Source organism: Pangasianodon hypophthalmus, chromosome 12 (genome assembly GCF_027358585.1).
Source record: "Pangasianodon hypophthalmus isolate fPanHyp1 chromosome 12, fPanHyp1.pri, whole genome shotgun sequence".
In the NCBI taxonomy this organism is placed as follows: Eukaryota; Metazoa; Chordata; class Actinopteri; order Siluriformes; family Pangasiidae; genus Pangasianodon; species Pangasianodon hypophthalmus.
The window spans coordinates 24,628,387-24,644,241 of NC_069721.1; the positions used below are offsets into that span (position 1 = coordinate 24,628,387).

General features: G+C 39.2%; 1 protein-coding gene across 2 annotated transcripts in view; it reads right to left on the bottom strand.

Moving 5' to 3' along the window:
- Positions 1–10,661: 10,661 nt before the first annotated feature.
- si:zfos-911d5.4 (uncharacterized) overlaps positions 10,662–15,855 on the bottom strand; it is a 44,075-nt gene continuing 38,881 nt past the window's right edge. Inside the window, exon 7 of one of the 2 annotated variants that reach the window (XM_034309114.2) lies at positions 10,662–15,380. In XM_034309114.2, the coding sequence (XP_034165005.2) occupies positions 15,213–15,380 (168 nt within the window). In that variant the 3' untranslated portion in view covers positions 10,662–15,212. The remainder of the gene's footprint in view (positions 15,381–15,855) is intronic. The other variant, XR_008303072.1, reaches the window with a different exon arrangement.

Consider the following 15,855-nt stretch of genomic DNA (forward strand, 5'->3'; position numbering starts at 1 on the left):
TTTGTGTCTTTTGATCTCATCAGACCTACATGGCTTTTGGCAAACTGTAAACAGGAGTTCATACGGCTCAACACTCTTCCATAAAGCCAGCTCTGTGGAGTGTGCAGGCTACGGCGGATCTCTTCAGGTCCTTCAGAGTTAACTTCAGGTCCTCTTGGTTACTTCTCTGACTAATCTTCTCTTTACTCTCTCGCTGATCTTTGGTGGACAGTTGTTGCATAATCTTTACATTTTTTTAATAATGGATTTAATGTCACTTTGCTGGATGTTCAAAATTTGGGATATTTTTGGTAACACAATTGTCATTGATACTTCTCCAGAACTTTGTCAGGGACTTGTTTCGAAAGCTCCTTGTTCTTCATGATGCTGTTTGTTTAGGTATGTTCTCTGGGTTCCTCCAGGAACAGGTGTGTCTATATTGACTTGATATTTACAACTTTTATAGTTCTTTTATACAAATAATTTTTGTGGAGATTCATGACATCCCAATTAAATCCATTTCACTTCCAGGTTGTAACAACTCCAAACTGATAGTCCACTTATTCAAGGTGCTGTAATATTTGAATGAACAAAAAACTTCCTCGTGTTTGTGTTTTATCAGAATTAAGTTGATTTCTCACATCACACCTGATCCAGCCACCACTGAAATTTGGTGAAATAGAACTTCGAAAGATGGCGGTAACCTATAGAAGGTATAACATGCATCCAAGACCACAAACGCATCTGCGCTCAGATCACTGATTCATTCTCTAGTGTGTTGTAGATGATGTTTTATCACTTATTCTAACAAAGAAAATCATCTACAACACACTAGAGAATGAGTCAGTGATCTGAGCGTAGATGCGTTTTTAATTTCTGTGTTTCTGGACTCCATCATGTTTACACAGCGTTCATTCATTCTGAATGTGAAACACTCTGAAGTCTGGCTCATACAGCGAGCGAGGGGCCATAACTCATTACCCAGCTCTCTCTGTGTTATTATTGAGCCTTTTGGCCTTGGGCTGATCCATTTATCCGTGTGTGTGTGTGTGTGTGTGTGTGCGTGTGACAGCCTCCAGTGTGTGTTTGCTGCCCGGCAGAGCCGGAAGCACAGCATGTTTTTTATTTATCGATCTTCATACTTCGCAATAGTCTGACGTGTGTCACATTGTGAAACATTATGCGTGTTTAATGAAGCTGCTGTAAAGATGGATGCCGCCTGCTCTCGGGGCTTTTTTTTGGTAAATGGTCTGCTTTGAAAAAGACCTGTCCAAACACCACAGTTCCTATTATGATGTATCGTCAGGTTTAACTGGAGTTGTCTGATGTTCTTATTCACATATCTAGACAATTTAGTGCTTCACCTTCTGCCACACCTGACACATAATCTTCATAATTAAATGATGAAATTCTACTAATATTTATTTATGATGCACATCAAGAGGAAGTCGTTGAAACCCCTCGCCCGTCAGATACACATGGGAGCATGCTGCGTATGCATTATATACTGTATATACTCTATATAAAAACATATACAGGGGCCGAGAGGCCACGCCCACTTCACTGGGACTGACAGGTATAGAGTTCTGGGGTTAAAATTTGTGAGAACAAATTTGTTGCTAGGCAACTGTAAAGTACGCACGCTGAGCACAAACTAGCTAATAACTAAGGTTAATGATTTAACTGTTAAGTTCATAGCTATTAAGTCTATTATATGAACATAAATCGTCCAGAATATCAACATTTCCCTCAGATGTGATGGTGAATTACTAAGAAAAGCCTCCATATGACTCACAACTATGACTTTTTAATGTTGTGAATATCGCAAAAGCAGACTGTTCATGTGGAATCGTCCCATTAACACAGTAAAAAAATAACCATATTTGACTGTAATGCTAACTCTAGACTATGGCTAAAATTAAGCTAGCTAGCACCTCATGTTTTAAATATGTCTTTATAAAGATAGTATAAAAATACAGTGATGGTGGAAACGATTAAAAAAACAATCCGTGATATCAACATTTACCTCAGATGTGTTGGTAAATTACTAAGAAAAGCCTCCATACAACTAAAATTACAATGGAATTACACTTAGCATCAATTGCTAACTCAAATTACAACTCTTTCAGTGGTGTTTTACGAATACCGTGAGAAAAGACTATTCCTGTGGAATCTTCATGTTAATACAGGAAGCACATAATTGCATTTGACTATGCAGCTAGCTCTAGGCTAAAGCTATTACGCTAATAAGCTAGCTAGGACTTAAAGCTTTTAAATGTCTAAAAAAATTTACATACAAATATAGTGACTGTGGAAATGAGAACAAAGCACCTCGGCATATCAACATTTACCTCAGATGTGTTAGTAAATTACTAAATTAGGTAATTAATAAGTAAATAATTTTTTAAAGTTGTGAATACCTCAAGAGAGGAAAGTTCATCACAAATATAAACGCATATGCAATATGTTTACGTAAACACATAACCATATTTCACTGTACTGCTAAGTCTAGACTGAAATGAATAGCTAACCTAGCTAGCACCTAAGCCAGTATACAAGTACAGTGACTGTGGAAATAAAAAAAAAAAAAAAACAATCCAGGATATCAACATTTAATTCAGATGTGTTCGCAAGTTACTAAGAAAAGCCTCCATGCAACTAAAATTACACTGTAATTACACTTAGCATTGAACGTTAACTCAGATTACGACTCTGTCAGTGTTGTTGGAAATTTCTGACTTTTAAAGCTGTGAATATTATAAGAGCGGACCGTTTATGAAGAATCTTCATGTAAACACAGTTAACACACCATCATATTTGACTGTACTCTAAAGTAACACTAATAATTTACCTCAGACGTGTTGATAAATGACTAAGAAAAGCCTCCAGACGTCTAACATTATGCTACAATTATACTTAGCATCGAATGCTTGGTTCGGTTCGGCCATGTTGAACTGATATGTAGTTACTTGAGGTAATTTATTTTACACTGACTGTGTTCTCTGTTCAAATGAAGAATACGAAGTGTGGGATAATAGGACTCCATCGCTAAGTCTCTCTGTGACTGTACTTGACCTGTTTACCAGGCCGAGCGATCGCTTCGTGACCCGCTGCCTCAATTAACGGCTCACTCTGTGTGAGCCACAATGAGCAGGATGTGATCGCAAAAATGAAACGGCAAATAAAGAGCAGTGAAAAATGGCCGAGCGTGAAGAGCGAGTCTCACTGTGAGGCGCTGAGGAGGAGGAGGAGGGAGGTGGTGACGCTGAATAGAGCTGTGAAAGAGGCTTTCAACAACGGCCACGAAATGAGCTTCATAAACGAGGCCTCTTCTGATCCATAATGCACTGCACTCGAGAGAGAGAGAGAGAGAGAGAGAGGGAGAGAGGGGTAGAAAGAGAGAGGTAGAAAGAGAGAGGTTAAATGTGGAAAATAGAAAGAGGGAGGAAAAGAGAGTGACAGTGAGAGACAGAGAGACAGATAATGAGAGAGATAAATGGAAATAGATAAAGAGGAAGACAGACTGAGAGAGAAATAAAGTAAGACAAAGAGAGGGAGATAAAGTGAGAGAGACAGGTAGAGACAGATAAAGAGACAGACAGACGAAGAGAAAGATAGCGAGGCAGAGAGAGAGAGAGAGAGAGAGAGAGAGGTTGAATGGGGAAAACAAAAAGAGGGAGGAAAATAGTAACCGTGAGAGAGAAGGGGAGAGAGAGAGAGAGAGATTCAATTGGAAGACAGACAGACAGACAAATAAACTAAGACAGTGAGAGGTCAGACAAAGACAGAAATAAAGCAAGAGAGACAGATCGACAGATAAAGTGAGACAGACAAACAGAGAGAAAGATGAAAAGAAAGACAGAGACAGAGAGAGAGGTAGAGAGGAGGTTGAGAGAGCTAGAAAAGAGGGGTTGAATTGGGAAAATGGAAAGAGGGAGAAAATGAAAGTTACAGTGAAAGAGAGAGAGAGAGAGAGAGAGAGACAGAGAAATAGAAGCAGATAAGGAAGAAGACAAATAGTGGGATGAATAAAGTGAGACAGAGAGACATACCAAGAGAGAAAGATAACGTGAGAGAGACAGAGACAGATTAAATATGATAGATAAAGAGACAGACAGATGAAGAGAAAGACAGCAAGACAGAGAGATAGAGAGGAGGTGGAGAGACAGAGACAGAAAAAAGTGAAAAGTGTGAGAGAGAGTGGCAGAGAGAGAGAGAGAGAGAGAGAGAGAGTAGGGTGGAGAGAGGAGATTGGCAGAAGATTGGCAGACAGAATATAGAGGAAAATAGAGTGATTAATGAAAGAAATGAAGAGGAAAGGCAGTATGGATGAAGGACAGACAGATAAATGGACACAGATAGACAGATGAAAAGATAGCCATCTAGGCAGACAGATGGGTACAAAGATATAGAAAGACAGAAATTCTGACAGAAACATGTGTGTGAGAGAGATAGAGAGGGATAGACAGAGAGACAGAGAAAGAGAGGAAGAAGGAGTGAAAGAGAGACAGATGGAAAGAGAAAAGGTGGAAAGATAGTATAGAAATGGAATGGAATGAAAGAGGCAAAAACAGTGATGAAAGAAAGAAATGAAGGGGGGGGCAGTGAGGCACAGAACAAGCACAGAGGGAAGGATAGATAGACAGAGAGTGACAAAGAGAAACAGATAAAGTGGGACTGATATAGAGAGAGACAAAGAGACAAAGATAAAATGAGACAGGGATAACAAGAGAAAGACATAAAGTGAGACAGAGTAAGTTAGACAGATAATGTGAGACAAATAAAGACGGAAACAGAGAGAGACAGATAAAGAAAGATAAAGAGAGATAGATAAAGTAAGAGAAACAGATGGATAGATAAAGAGAGGGACAGACAGATAAGAGAAAGACAGATAAAGTGAAAGGCAGATAGATAGATAGATAGATAGATAGATAGATAGATAGATAGATAGATAGATAGATAGACTTTATTGATCCCCAAGGGGAAATTTGGGTGCTACATCAGAAAAATGGATAAAGAGAAAGAGAAAGGCAGAGATATAGATAAAGAGAGAAAGAGAGATAAAGTAAGACAGAGACAAAGCGAGACGGAGACAAGCAGATATATAAAGATAGAAAGATAAAGAGAGAGCAACAGATAAACAGAGAGAAAATGAGACAGAGACAAAGAGTGATAGAGACAGACAGATATATAGAGATAGACAGATAAAGAGAGAGCAACAGATAAACAGAGAGAAATTGAGATGGAGACAGAGATAGACAGATAGAGTGCGACAGATAAATAGAGAGAGATAAAGCGAAACAGAGAGATTGAGACAGTGATACAGAGAGACAGATAAATAGATAGAGAGAGTGAAACAGAGAGCGTGAGACAGCAAGAGAGTGAAACAGAGAGAGTGACAGTGAGAGAGTGAGACAGTGAGTGAGACAGCGAGAGTGAGACAGAGAGTGAGACAACGAGAGAGTGAGACAGTGATTGAGACAGCGAGAGAGTGAGACAGTGATTGAGACAGCGAGAGAGTGAGACAGTGAGAGTGAGACAGTGATTGAAACAGCGAGAGAGTGAAACAGAGAGTGAGACAGTGAGAAAGTGAGACAGTGAGAGAGTGAGACAGAGAGTGAGACAGTGAGACAGTTAGAAAGCGAGACAGCGACACAGAGAGTGAGACAGTGATTGAGACAGTGAGAAAGTGAGACAGAGAGTGAGACAGTGAGACAGCAAGCGAGTGAGACAGTGAGAGAGTAAGTCAGCGAGAGAGCGAGACAGTGAGAGAGTGAGACAGAGAGAGAGTGAGACAGAGAGAGAGTGAGACAGCAAGCGAGTGAGACAGGGAGAGAGTGAGACAGGGAGAAAGTGAGACAGGCTGGTGGGGAGGAACACAATAGAGCTGAAAACTGGGCCTCATTCAGTGCAGTAATTGGCAGAGTGGCTTCATTTCACACACTGATTTGCTGCCTCTTGTCCTGCGAAGGCTTTAACAAGTTTGATGCGTGTAATAGAGGATGGAGGGGCGTCTATTCTTCCCCTGAGCGCCCGCTCTCTTCCCCTCATTCTCTCCTCTTCTCTCTCTTCTTTCCTTTTTAATGCTGCATTAACCGGATTCTCTACTCTTCTTTGTAAACACGCAAAAAAAAAAAGCCCAGCTCCTTTAATCATTCGTCTGCTGGATGAACAAGTTCGTGCTTTTTTCCTCTCGCACAATGGGAGAAAAGGTGGAGGTGAGACAAAATTTAGTCACATCTGTATCTAAAAGCCCCTCTGAATGCTTTTGTTGGCTTTAATGAAATGGCAGCGGTGTGCGATGGACGATGGGGTGGTGGTGGTGTAGGGGGGAGAAAGGCTCGTCATCTTTCATCAACCCGGCGCTAGATGGATCAGAAGGAGGGCGTAAAAAGCCTCCGCCAAAATCACTGCATTTCCCCACAATAGCACACGTCCGTGCAGGGAAAATACATGAAAAGGTGTTTTTGAAAAGGAAGGCACATTGTAATCATGCATTACTTAGCCCATAACCTTTTAATAAATCCATTTAGGAGAGAGAGAGCTGTGCACTTAGCAATGGTGTCGATTTATTCCGAGCCGTTTGGTGGAAACCTGTCAGGACTTAGCGTTGATTAGCCCAAGTGTGTTTTTTACTTTTGATAAATCTAGTCAGGTTTTTAGGATGGTGTGGCCTACTTACTGCACTAACCTAATACTCAGACAGGATTGTAGCTTTGGGTTTAGAAGAATTAAATTTATACCATTAACCCCGTTATACAAATATAGACAACCTGCCAACCTGCCATTCTCTGAGGAGATGTTTATTTAATATTTATGGAAGGAGTCTCCAGTGTCAGCGCTTTTTTTCTGACATTTTCAAGACAGAAGAGTTTATGCTTTAGGGTTTGCTGGTAACAATGACAAGCTGCATTTTTTTTGTCTTCAAGAGGTAGAAAAAAGAGAGTCCAGTGAGGGAACAACAGTTTATAGCTGTCAATGCTTTAATGTTAATACTTTAAACATCAAAAGATTCAAATATGCCAGCTATTTAGCTGTGCTGAAATAAACCTAGCCAGTGATGCCCACGTTCTTCCCAGAGGAACCCAAAGACCATCGAACCAGTTGTGTTTGACCGACTGTCGACATCTCCGAAAGGTCATGACACCGAGCAGAACGAGTGTGGATAAAATCGCAGAAGGTCATCTGCATAGGTTACCTGTGAACTCTAAAGTGATCCGTTGTGTCCACTCTTTCACATCTGGCGTGTGAGGAAGACTCCAGACCAGGTTCAGTCCTTCTGTGGTTCAAGTGCCAGGTCTTCGCTGGCCAGGTCAAGGCGGTGACCTTTGACCTTAGAGTCAAGAGTGACCATTTGCGCCATGCCAGACCGGGTTCAGGCTTCCGAGGTCATGAAATGGGTCACGAAGGGGTCACTGATTTGGGACGGGACCGAAAGATAGGAGAACCTTTCTCACCTGAATGTGTCTCCAATGACTGAGTCATGGAAGTAGCGCTCTTGATTTTATTTTGTTAGTTATCAAACACAAAATTGTACTCAGTTTCATGGTTAAAGGCGAGCATTAAAGTACAGGGATGTACTGGCTAAACATCAGAAACTCAGGAGATCCTTTTAAAGTCTTGAGATGTCTAAGAATGTATGAAGTAAACTGTTTAGTAACAATCTTTTTAGAAAATTCATCCACAAATACAAACCATGAAGAGATCTCTTTCCAATAATGGCACTGGACTAAGAATTTTGGAGTGGACTGTGTCCACTGATGCAAACCGGTGCACGTGTAACAACATGCCTCAAAGAAACGCAGCCACACAAGAAAGCAGAAAATGAGCCTTTGTAGCTTTGAAGTTCCATCGACATGCACTGAGAGTCACGTTTGGGACAAAACCGTGTGCAGGGGTCAGATGGGGTCATGGAAGGACGCTGATTGACCCTATTTTAGCTCAATATCCTGTCTGAGTTCCTCCATGAACAGAGGCAGCCTTGATCCAAACTCCGGAATCAGATTGATCCTTGGTCCGAATGCGGATCGGATTTCAGCTTCGCTTGTTGCTCCTGCGTTTGCTTCTGATCTCAGGTGACATTTCGTCCCTTCACCGACGTCCTGTGCTGGACCCTACAGAGTCGCCTTTGTCCCTGAAATCACTCAGCCCTCAAAATTTGGGCTAATAGAAATATGGCTTATTTAAGAAGCAGACATTCCCCGAGCAGGACAGACCTGCTGATGGACAGCTTGGATTCCTCTCAGCTAGGCATATGCTGATAACGAATTCATTTCACAAATACTGGCAAACCATTTATCAAGGGTTATGATATAATTACAAAATAATAATATGGTTACGTATATATATTTTTACTTATATTTATATTATAGATGGGACAACTTGTACTCCTTAGTCAGGGGGGGGAGTTTCCTACAAACAGAATGAAAGAATTCCCTATGTTGGGAAGAATACGGGTGGTGTTGCCTTCAAATATGGTCAAATTTGGTCAAAATAAGGAACCTTAGAAGACAGATGCCCTCAAGCTTCTTTCCAAATGACACACATAAGTAGACCCTAGGGATGGACAAGAGTACTTGAGCACTCACAATAGACAAGAATGATCAATTACAACAACCGAACGAATGAGTGAATGAACATTTATCTTGCAAATTTATTAATTACATTTTATTGCGGGATTCATTGCAAGATCAGCCAACCACCACTTCCTCTGGGAATTTGGCAAATTCACTCATTTTCTTTGTCAAATATTTGCCAAAACGCACCCCCCCCAATCAGACACAATATTTGATGGTCATGGTACACCACATGACTGATTAAAGGCACTCAACAAGTTCCTCAGATCACAGTTTATCCTTGGTGTTTATGGATAAAAGTCCAATTTTAATTGGACACGCAGGGATTGGAATATGAGTCATTGACTGACATTTATCACCTAAACACTTAGGTCCCTGAATTCCAGACCTGTCGTCCTCTGAGAAATGTCCAGCTCTTACAGAGTCGCCTTTGTCCCTCAGCTCACTCAGTCCTCACAATTTCGTCTGACAAAACCAGACACTCTCTGAGCTCAACAAAGCTGCTGATGGACAGTCTGGATTCCTCTCAACATTCATCAGCTCCTTCATAACACAGTCTTTATCCACAGGGATTCAATTCTAATCTGACTGATGGTTTTTCACTTATTCTACTCTACTTAATTCTTTCCTCACTGCATTGTGGCAATGTGAGCAACTTTCGTTGAGTCACGAGAGCGAAACTTTCTCACTGTGTTTGAGGTGTAGCAGGGCAATAAAGCTGCAGGTCTTCAACAGCAACGTCAAGTCAGTCCTCCTTTAGTGGTCAGAAACCTGGAAGGATGATGGGCAGTTTGTATGTCTTCTCCTAATAAGCCATGGTTTCAAGGCAGGTATTAAAGATGGACCTAGGCACTTGTTGATGAAGATCTACTGCTTTTGGCTGAGAAGGTTGGTGACCTTTGAGGTCTCTCTCTGTGTTGGAGGTATAGTGAGTAGGTAATAAATATGGACTATCATTAAATATGGCTATAGACTCTACACTTAGCAGGGCAATAAAGCTGCAGGTCTTCAACAGCAATGTGAAGTCAGTCTTCCTTTAGCAGTGAGAAACCTAGAAGGTTGATGGGCAGTTTGAAGGTCTTTTCCTAATCAGACATGGTTTCAATGCAGAAATTAAGGATGGACCTTAGGCACTTGTTGAGAAGGTTGGTGATAAATATGGACTATCATTAAATGCGGCTAAATGACTCTACACTTAGCAGGGCAATAAAGCTGCAGGTCTTCAAAAGCAATGTGAATTCAGTCCTCTTCGACTGATGAGAAACCTTGAATGTTAAGACATTCTCAACTAAAAGCTGCAGGTCTTCATTAACAAGTGCCTAAGGTCCATCCTTAACACCTGTTGGGCCTGAAATCACTGCAAACACCAATCTTAAGGAGAAGATCCAAAAACTGTCCATCAACCTGCAAACCAGCAAAGTTACGGAAAAGTTCTGTCAGTGTGAGAATTTCAGTTAAAACCTCAGAGTGTGAGCGCTGCTCGAGGCTTGGCGATGGTAAAACATAAACAAAACTTGCTAATGGACAGAAAAAAATCTCCTTGTTACCTCAAGCTCACTTTGAAGAATGTGTTTATGCAAGCCTGTTTTCTGCACAAGCGAATCTACGCATCGCACTGATTGATGAAACGAGCAGAACGTAGTAATATACTTTAAACACAGGTCTATCGTTAGAGGGTCTTCATCATATAACCTGACACGGAGAACACACGTTATTACACAGTCTGTTATAGGATTCAGCTGAGACGTTTATGGCAGCCATGTTGGATTTTGTTGTTTTGGTGGATCAGTGATGTGAGGTAACGGATGCAGATTCGTTTATTGTAATATGTAGCGTTCAGTTAGTTAATAGATAGACAAGCACATGGTATATGGTCAGAAAATATAGTACAGAGTTCACATTTCTATACACAAACAAATCCTGTGCAACAACTGAACCTCTTCTGGGAAATATAGATGGAGGAACGTGTGAGATTAAATTGGATCAGTCCACCTGTTTCAACTTATCACATCATTTATAAGCACTTCACAACTGTGTTAAAACTGAACAGCCCATAAATGTGCACAATGTTTAATGCAAATTCATCCTGACTATTTTCCACAACAATTTTTATTGATTTTTTTTTATTTTATTGCCATGCACATACATTTCCCAACAGCATGCTGTCATTTTGTTGTAATTTATTGAAAAGTCACACAAACACACAAGCATATACACTTCAGTCATACATATATTAGCAAACCATAGAAAATACAGTAAAAATATGCACCCAAGTTTACCACACGAATAAACAGTATTGTGTCTAACAATACAGTAATATCTGTTTAAGTATAACACAACAGTTTTCTAAGTTTAACAGTCTTGAGAAATGAAAACTTTGTAAACTCAGCTAATTAAAATTTGATCATCAGATACCCGCAATTCTTATGTCTGTAAACAGTTATTGCTAAATATTAAAAAAACAGAGCATTCAAAGCCAGGTCATTTTTATTTCCAGTGTTTTGCCTGAAAATGTAATAATTTTCATGCATAGTAACAACATATTGTGGAAAAAAAACATTTTTATGTAAATACAAACCCATAAATGATCTGTTCAAATAAGTAGAACCCGGTTACAGCCAGGCCCAAAAGTCCACTTTAATCAGTTTATATAAATATTTTTTTAATTTAATCAGTTATAAAAACAAATACAGATTCTAATTATATTTTTCAAACTAGATTACTTCCTTTTTCACCAATAAAAATCTGGATTGTTTTCTTGTTTTGCACCAAATGGAAACAGTGGTACTTGGGGGGCGGGGCTAGCAGCCCTACTTGCTGCTGATTGGTTACGTGAATTACGTGATTGGTTACGTAATATTTTGCATTCAAAGGTGAAAATCCACATTCCAATTTTTAAGATCTCATATTTTACTACTAATCACCTAACACAAGTATACAGAAATACAGTTTGGTTAAATGACCTTGTCACGTGACTTAGGAAAAGCGGAAACGTTCATTCTGGCAAACGTCAAAACTTACGACAATTTTTCCATCTCGTTAACACAGCTGCTGCTAAATCATTGGAAAGCCCTACATGTAAGACTGGTAAATTAAAATAATAAACGTGATGACATAATAACTCCTGAACACCTGAAATGCCACACGTGGAAACTGATTCGATTAACAATTTCACTCTGAACTCTTCGTCCATGATGATCTTAACAGTGTCATCACTGTGACTTTTCTAATTGTCTCAGAAATTATCGGAAAATATGCTAGAGTCCTGCTGTTTTTTTCTCGGGCTGTTTTTTTTGGGGGAAAAAGCTCCGGTGTGTTCTTACTAACTGAAAACAGCAGCAACATAAATATTTAAATGAAATATAAAGCATAGCAAAGGTTTATGTTCATTTTTGATACCTGATGGAAGATACAGTAGTTACAGAAGATACAGGAATCGTGGAGTCAGACGTCTAGATCTTTCTTTGCAGTACACACAGTTTCCAATTTAAACAAGCTTTGTAGAGAAACATATAAAGTATTTTCAAATTTATTACATTATATATATATATATATATATATATATATATATATATATATATATATATATATATACAGTTCTGTGCAAAAGTCTTAGGCACATGCAAAGAAATGCTGTAGAGTAAAGACGCCTTCAAAAATAATGAAATTAAATGTTTCTACATTAAAAAAAAAATACTATAAAGAGCAGTAAACAGTAATAATTGAAACAAAGTCAATATTTGGTGTGACAATCCTTCACTTTTTAAATAAACCAGTATCTGAGGTGCAGTGTGTGCAGTTTTATAAGGAAATGAGCTGGAAGTGTTACTGAGCATCTTGCAGAAGCAGCCACAGTTCTTCTGGAGACTTTGACTGTCGACTCGCTTCTTATTTCTGCAGCGAAACCCAGCAGCCTTCATTATGTTTTTATCTGAAAAGTGTCTCTTATGGAATCTGCTGCTTTCTTTACTGACATACAAACATTTCTGTAACATTTCATTTTGTGCTGGAAAACTAATGTTTGGAATCGAAAATGTTTTTGTACTGAATCAATAATGTAGAAGTCAGAAAATAAACATCTATAACAAAGTTTGTACTAAAAAAAAAAAATAGGGTTTTAAAAAAGTAAAAAATAAAAATAAGACTTTTGCACAGTACTGTATATAAAATTTATGGTATGTTCATATAAAGTATACAAGGTGAGATTGTAAAATTGTAAAAATCATTTATGATCTTAACTCTGTCACAATGATTTCCATCACAGCTCACATTCATAGCTAAAACTTTATTGAGGTATTTTGTACTCGCTATACATTAAAAAGGAAAACCTGAGCCCTTATCATATGCAGTCATACCTCACTAAAGGAACCGTTACGTTTCCGTCACCCCATGGCTATGCGATGCTTTTCACCGATAACACAGCCATCGGATAACACGATGTCAAACCTCAGAGCTCCCACGGACACGAAATGTCCTCCAGGGTAAATTCATAAACAGCCATTTGTGAAACTTGAGTGCAACATAATGCAGTTTGAGCCTCGAGAGCCGCCATTCACAAAGATCCGAATCTCTGTGTTAGCTTAAGGCACTCACGCTACATCTATAACAACTCCATTAGAGCCAATACCAGAGACGCTAAATGGGACTGTTAGCTGTTAGCGCTGGTGGTAAGAAAGAAGTACAATGCACTGAGTGAAAAAACCCTGTGAATGGGTCAACAAATAAGACCAATTATTCCTCCGTAATAATAAATCCTCATAATAAACTAGCTAGCATAACATAGCTGTTAGCACTGACAGGAAAAGATAATGGATTAAGCAACATAAAAATCTCAGAGGCATGAAATGAGACTGCTAGCTGTTAGCAATAACGTTAAAAGAAGAGCACAATTCAGTGATTAAGTCACAACAAAATAATGACCAATCTATAAAATCTAGAGATAAAAGTAAACAATATTTCTTGCTAAACTAGCGTAACACACCAGAACGGCGTTGTTAGCCATTAGTACTGACATCAGTTTGAATCAATTTTATCTCTTTCTCGATTCATCTGGTGGTGAAAACTAGCATAACATAGCACGGATGCTAAACAGTGTGAAGAATCAATGCTAAGAAGAAAAGTAAAATGGCTGTAAATGTTATGTTTACAAGTTTTTGATAGAAGGAAAATAAAGAGTATAGCATAAAGGAATTAATGAAGGAATTGTTAAGACTCTGATGTGAACAAAAAAAACTTTGCTAACTGTAATCTTGTCAGGATTAAAAGAGGTCCAGAGAAATCTGAGTGAAACTCCATTCAGCTGTAATAAATCCAGTTCAACTTTATGGAAAAAAAAACTTCTAGACCATTCTACAGCTCAACATAACTCTTCACTCAGCATCAATCAGTCCCAGTTCCACACCTGCATCAAATTAGCATTAGCGCTCACTCCTTGAACGAGTTCAGCGACACAATCGCTAATTAATTTGCCGCTTCAAAGCATGGGCTGACACTAGACTCGTCATCCAAAACAAGAGAAAATGAGCCACGCTAATTAGCCGAACCGTCACCATTTCCATAAAACGCCAGCGATTCCCATTGTGCTTGGGTGCAGGAGTGCAGTTGTGTCACGAGTCGAGTTTAGCGCAGTTTACGTAGCTTGTGCTCCAGCCGCTGCTCTCGGAGAGCTTTAACAATGCGCGAGGTCGCAAATGGATTCGGTGTTGAAAAATGTGTCAAGATGAGCAGCCGCTGTTTTGTTGAGTGAGCAATTACAGCCGTCATAAATCGTGTAGTTGTTAAACAAGCCGACATGCGGACGATCCAAACCCGATCTCACACAAAAATGAGGGATTTGATGTACTACGTACACGCTGTACATGCTGTATGGTAAAAAAATAAATTAAAAAATAAATAAATGTGCTTTTATGAGTAAAGGTTCTTTAGAATGATGCTATAGAAGAATCATCATCATCGTAGTAACTAAAAAAATTTATATGAATGTAAAAGGTTTATATTACGGAAATAAAGTCCAGATTTTCACTCTTAAAGCGTAAAGTTTCCATTAGGCACAAATTCAAATCCAAAATGATTCCGGTTAAATCCGTGTGATGTCACGGAGAACTACTGAGCATGAGACGCAAGAACGTTTCTCATAATGGAAGTTGAGGGTGCCAATACTTTAATAGAAAGCTTGTTCTTATGAAGAAGGTTATTTGTGGAAGAAAGTGATTATTTAGTTTATTGTGTAAACAGCAATCGTTGGACTGAAGGGACCTGAATGGAAACAAAATGGCCGCTGAATGAAAACAAAATGGCTGCTGAATGAAAACAAAATGGCTGCTGAATGGAAACAAAATGGCTGCTGAATGGAAACAAAATGGCCGCTCTGTGGTGTTGCTCTGAAGGCAATCTGTGTATTTATGAGTGTTAAGAAAGTGTTAAGGGTGAGAATTCTTACGAATCGTTAAAAATTTTAAAAATCATCATTATCATTTTGACAAATAACACATTTTCTCAGAAATATAGAACAAGACAGGAGAGCATGATGGTCTGCCTAACTGACTAATCACTTCAAACACAGTCGAGAGTTCATTTAGAGTCATGTGAAGTCGTTACGTTTGCTAACGTTTACCTGGAGATTCCTCTCATTCTCTCTCTCTCGCTCTCTGTCTGTCTTTAGATGCTAAGTGTGATGGTGTGGATGCTGTTAGCCGGGATCTTGGCGTCTTTGTCATCGCCGCTGATGCGGAACACGATGTGTGTGTTGGATGGGATGGTGGCCGTCCCGCTGAGAGGTTTTCCCAACCAGCTGTGAGCTCCACGCTTGTACATCCTCACCGTCACCTACAACAACCAGAAATAATCACTCTCAGCACGCTAACATCAGTACGCTAACATCAGAACTCTAACATCAGCACGCTAACATCAGTACGCTAACATCAGCACACTAACATCAACATGGTATCATCAGCACGTTAACATCGGCACGCTAACATCAGCTCGCTAACATCAGCATGCCAACATCAGCACGCTAACATCGGCAAGCTAACATCGGCACGCTAACATGCTAATATCAGCATGCTAACATCAGCTTGTAAACATTCAACTCAGATCCTTAGTACCTGCAAGAGAATCTGATTCAGATTCTGATTCTAATTCTAATTCAAATCCAGATTCAGATTTTGATTCAAATTCAGATTCTTATTCTAACTCAGATTCAAATTCAGATTCTAATTCAAATTCAGATTCAGATTTTGATTCAAATTCAGATTCTAAATCTAATTCAGATTCTGATTCAGATTTAAACTCTATTTCTGAT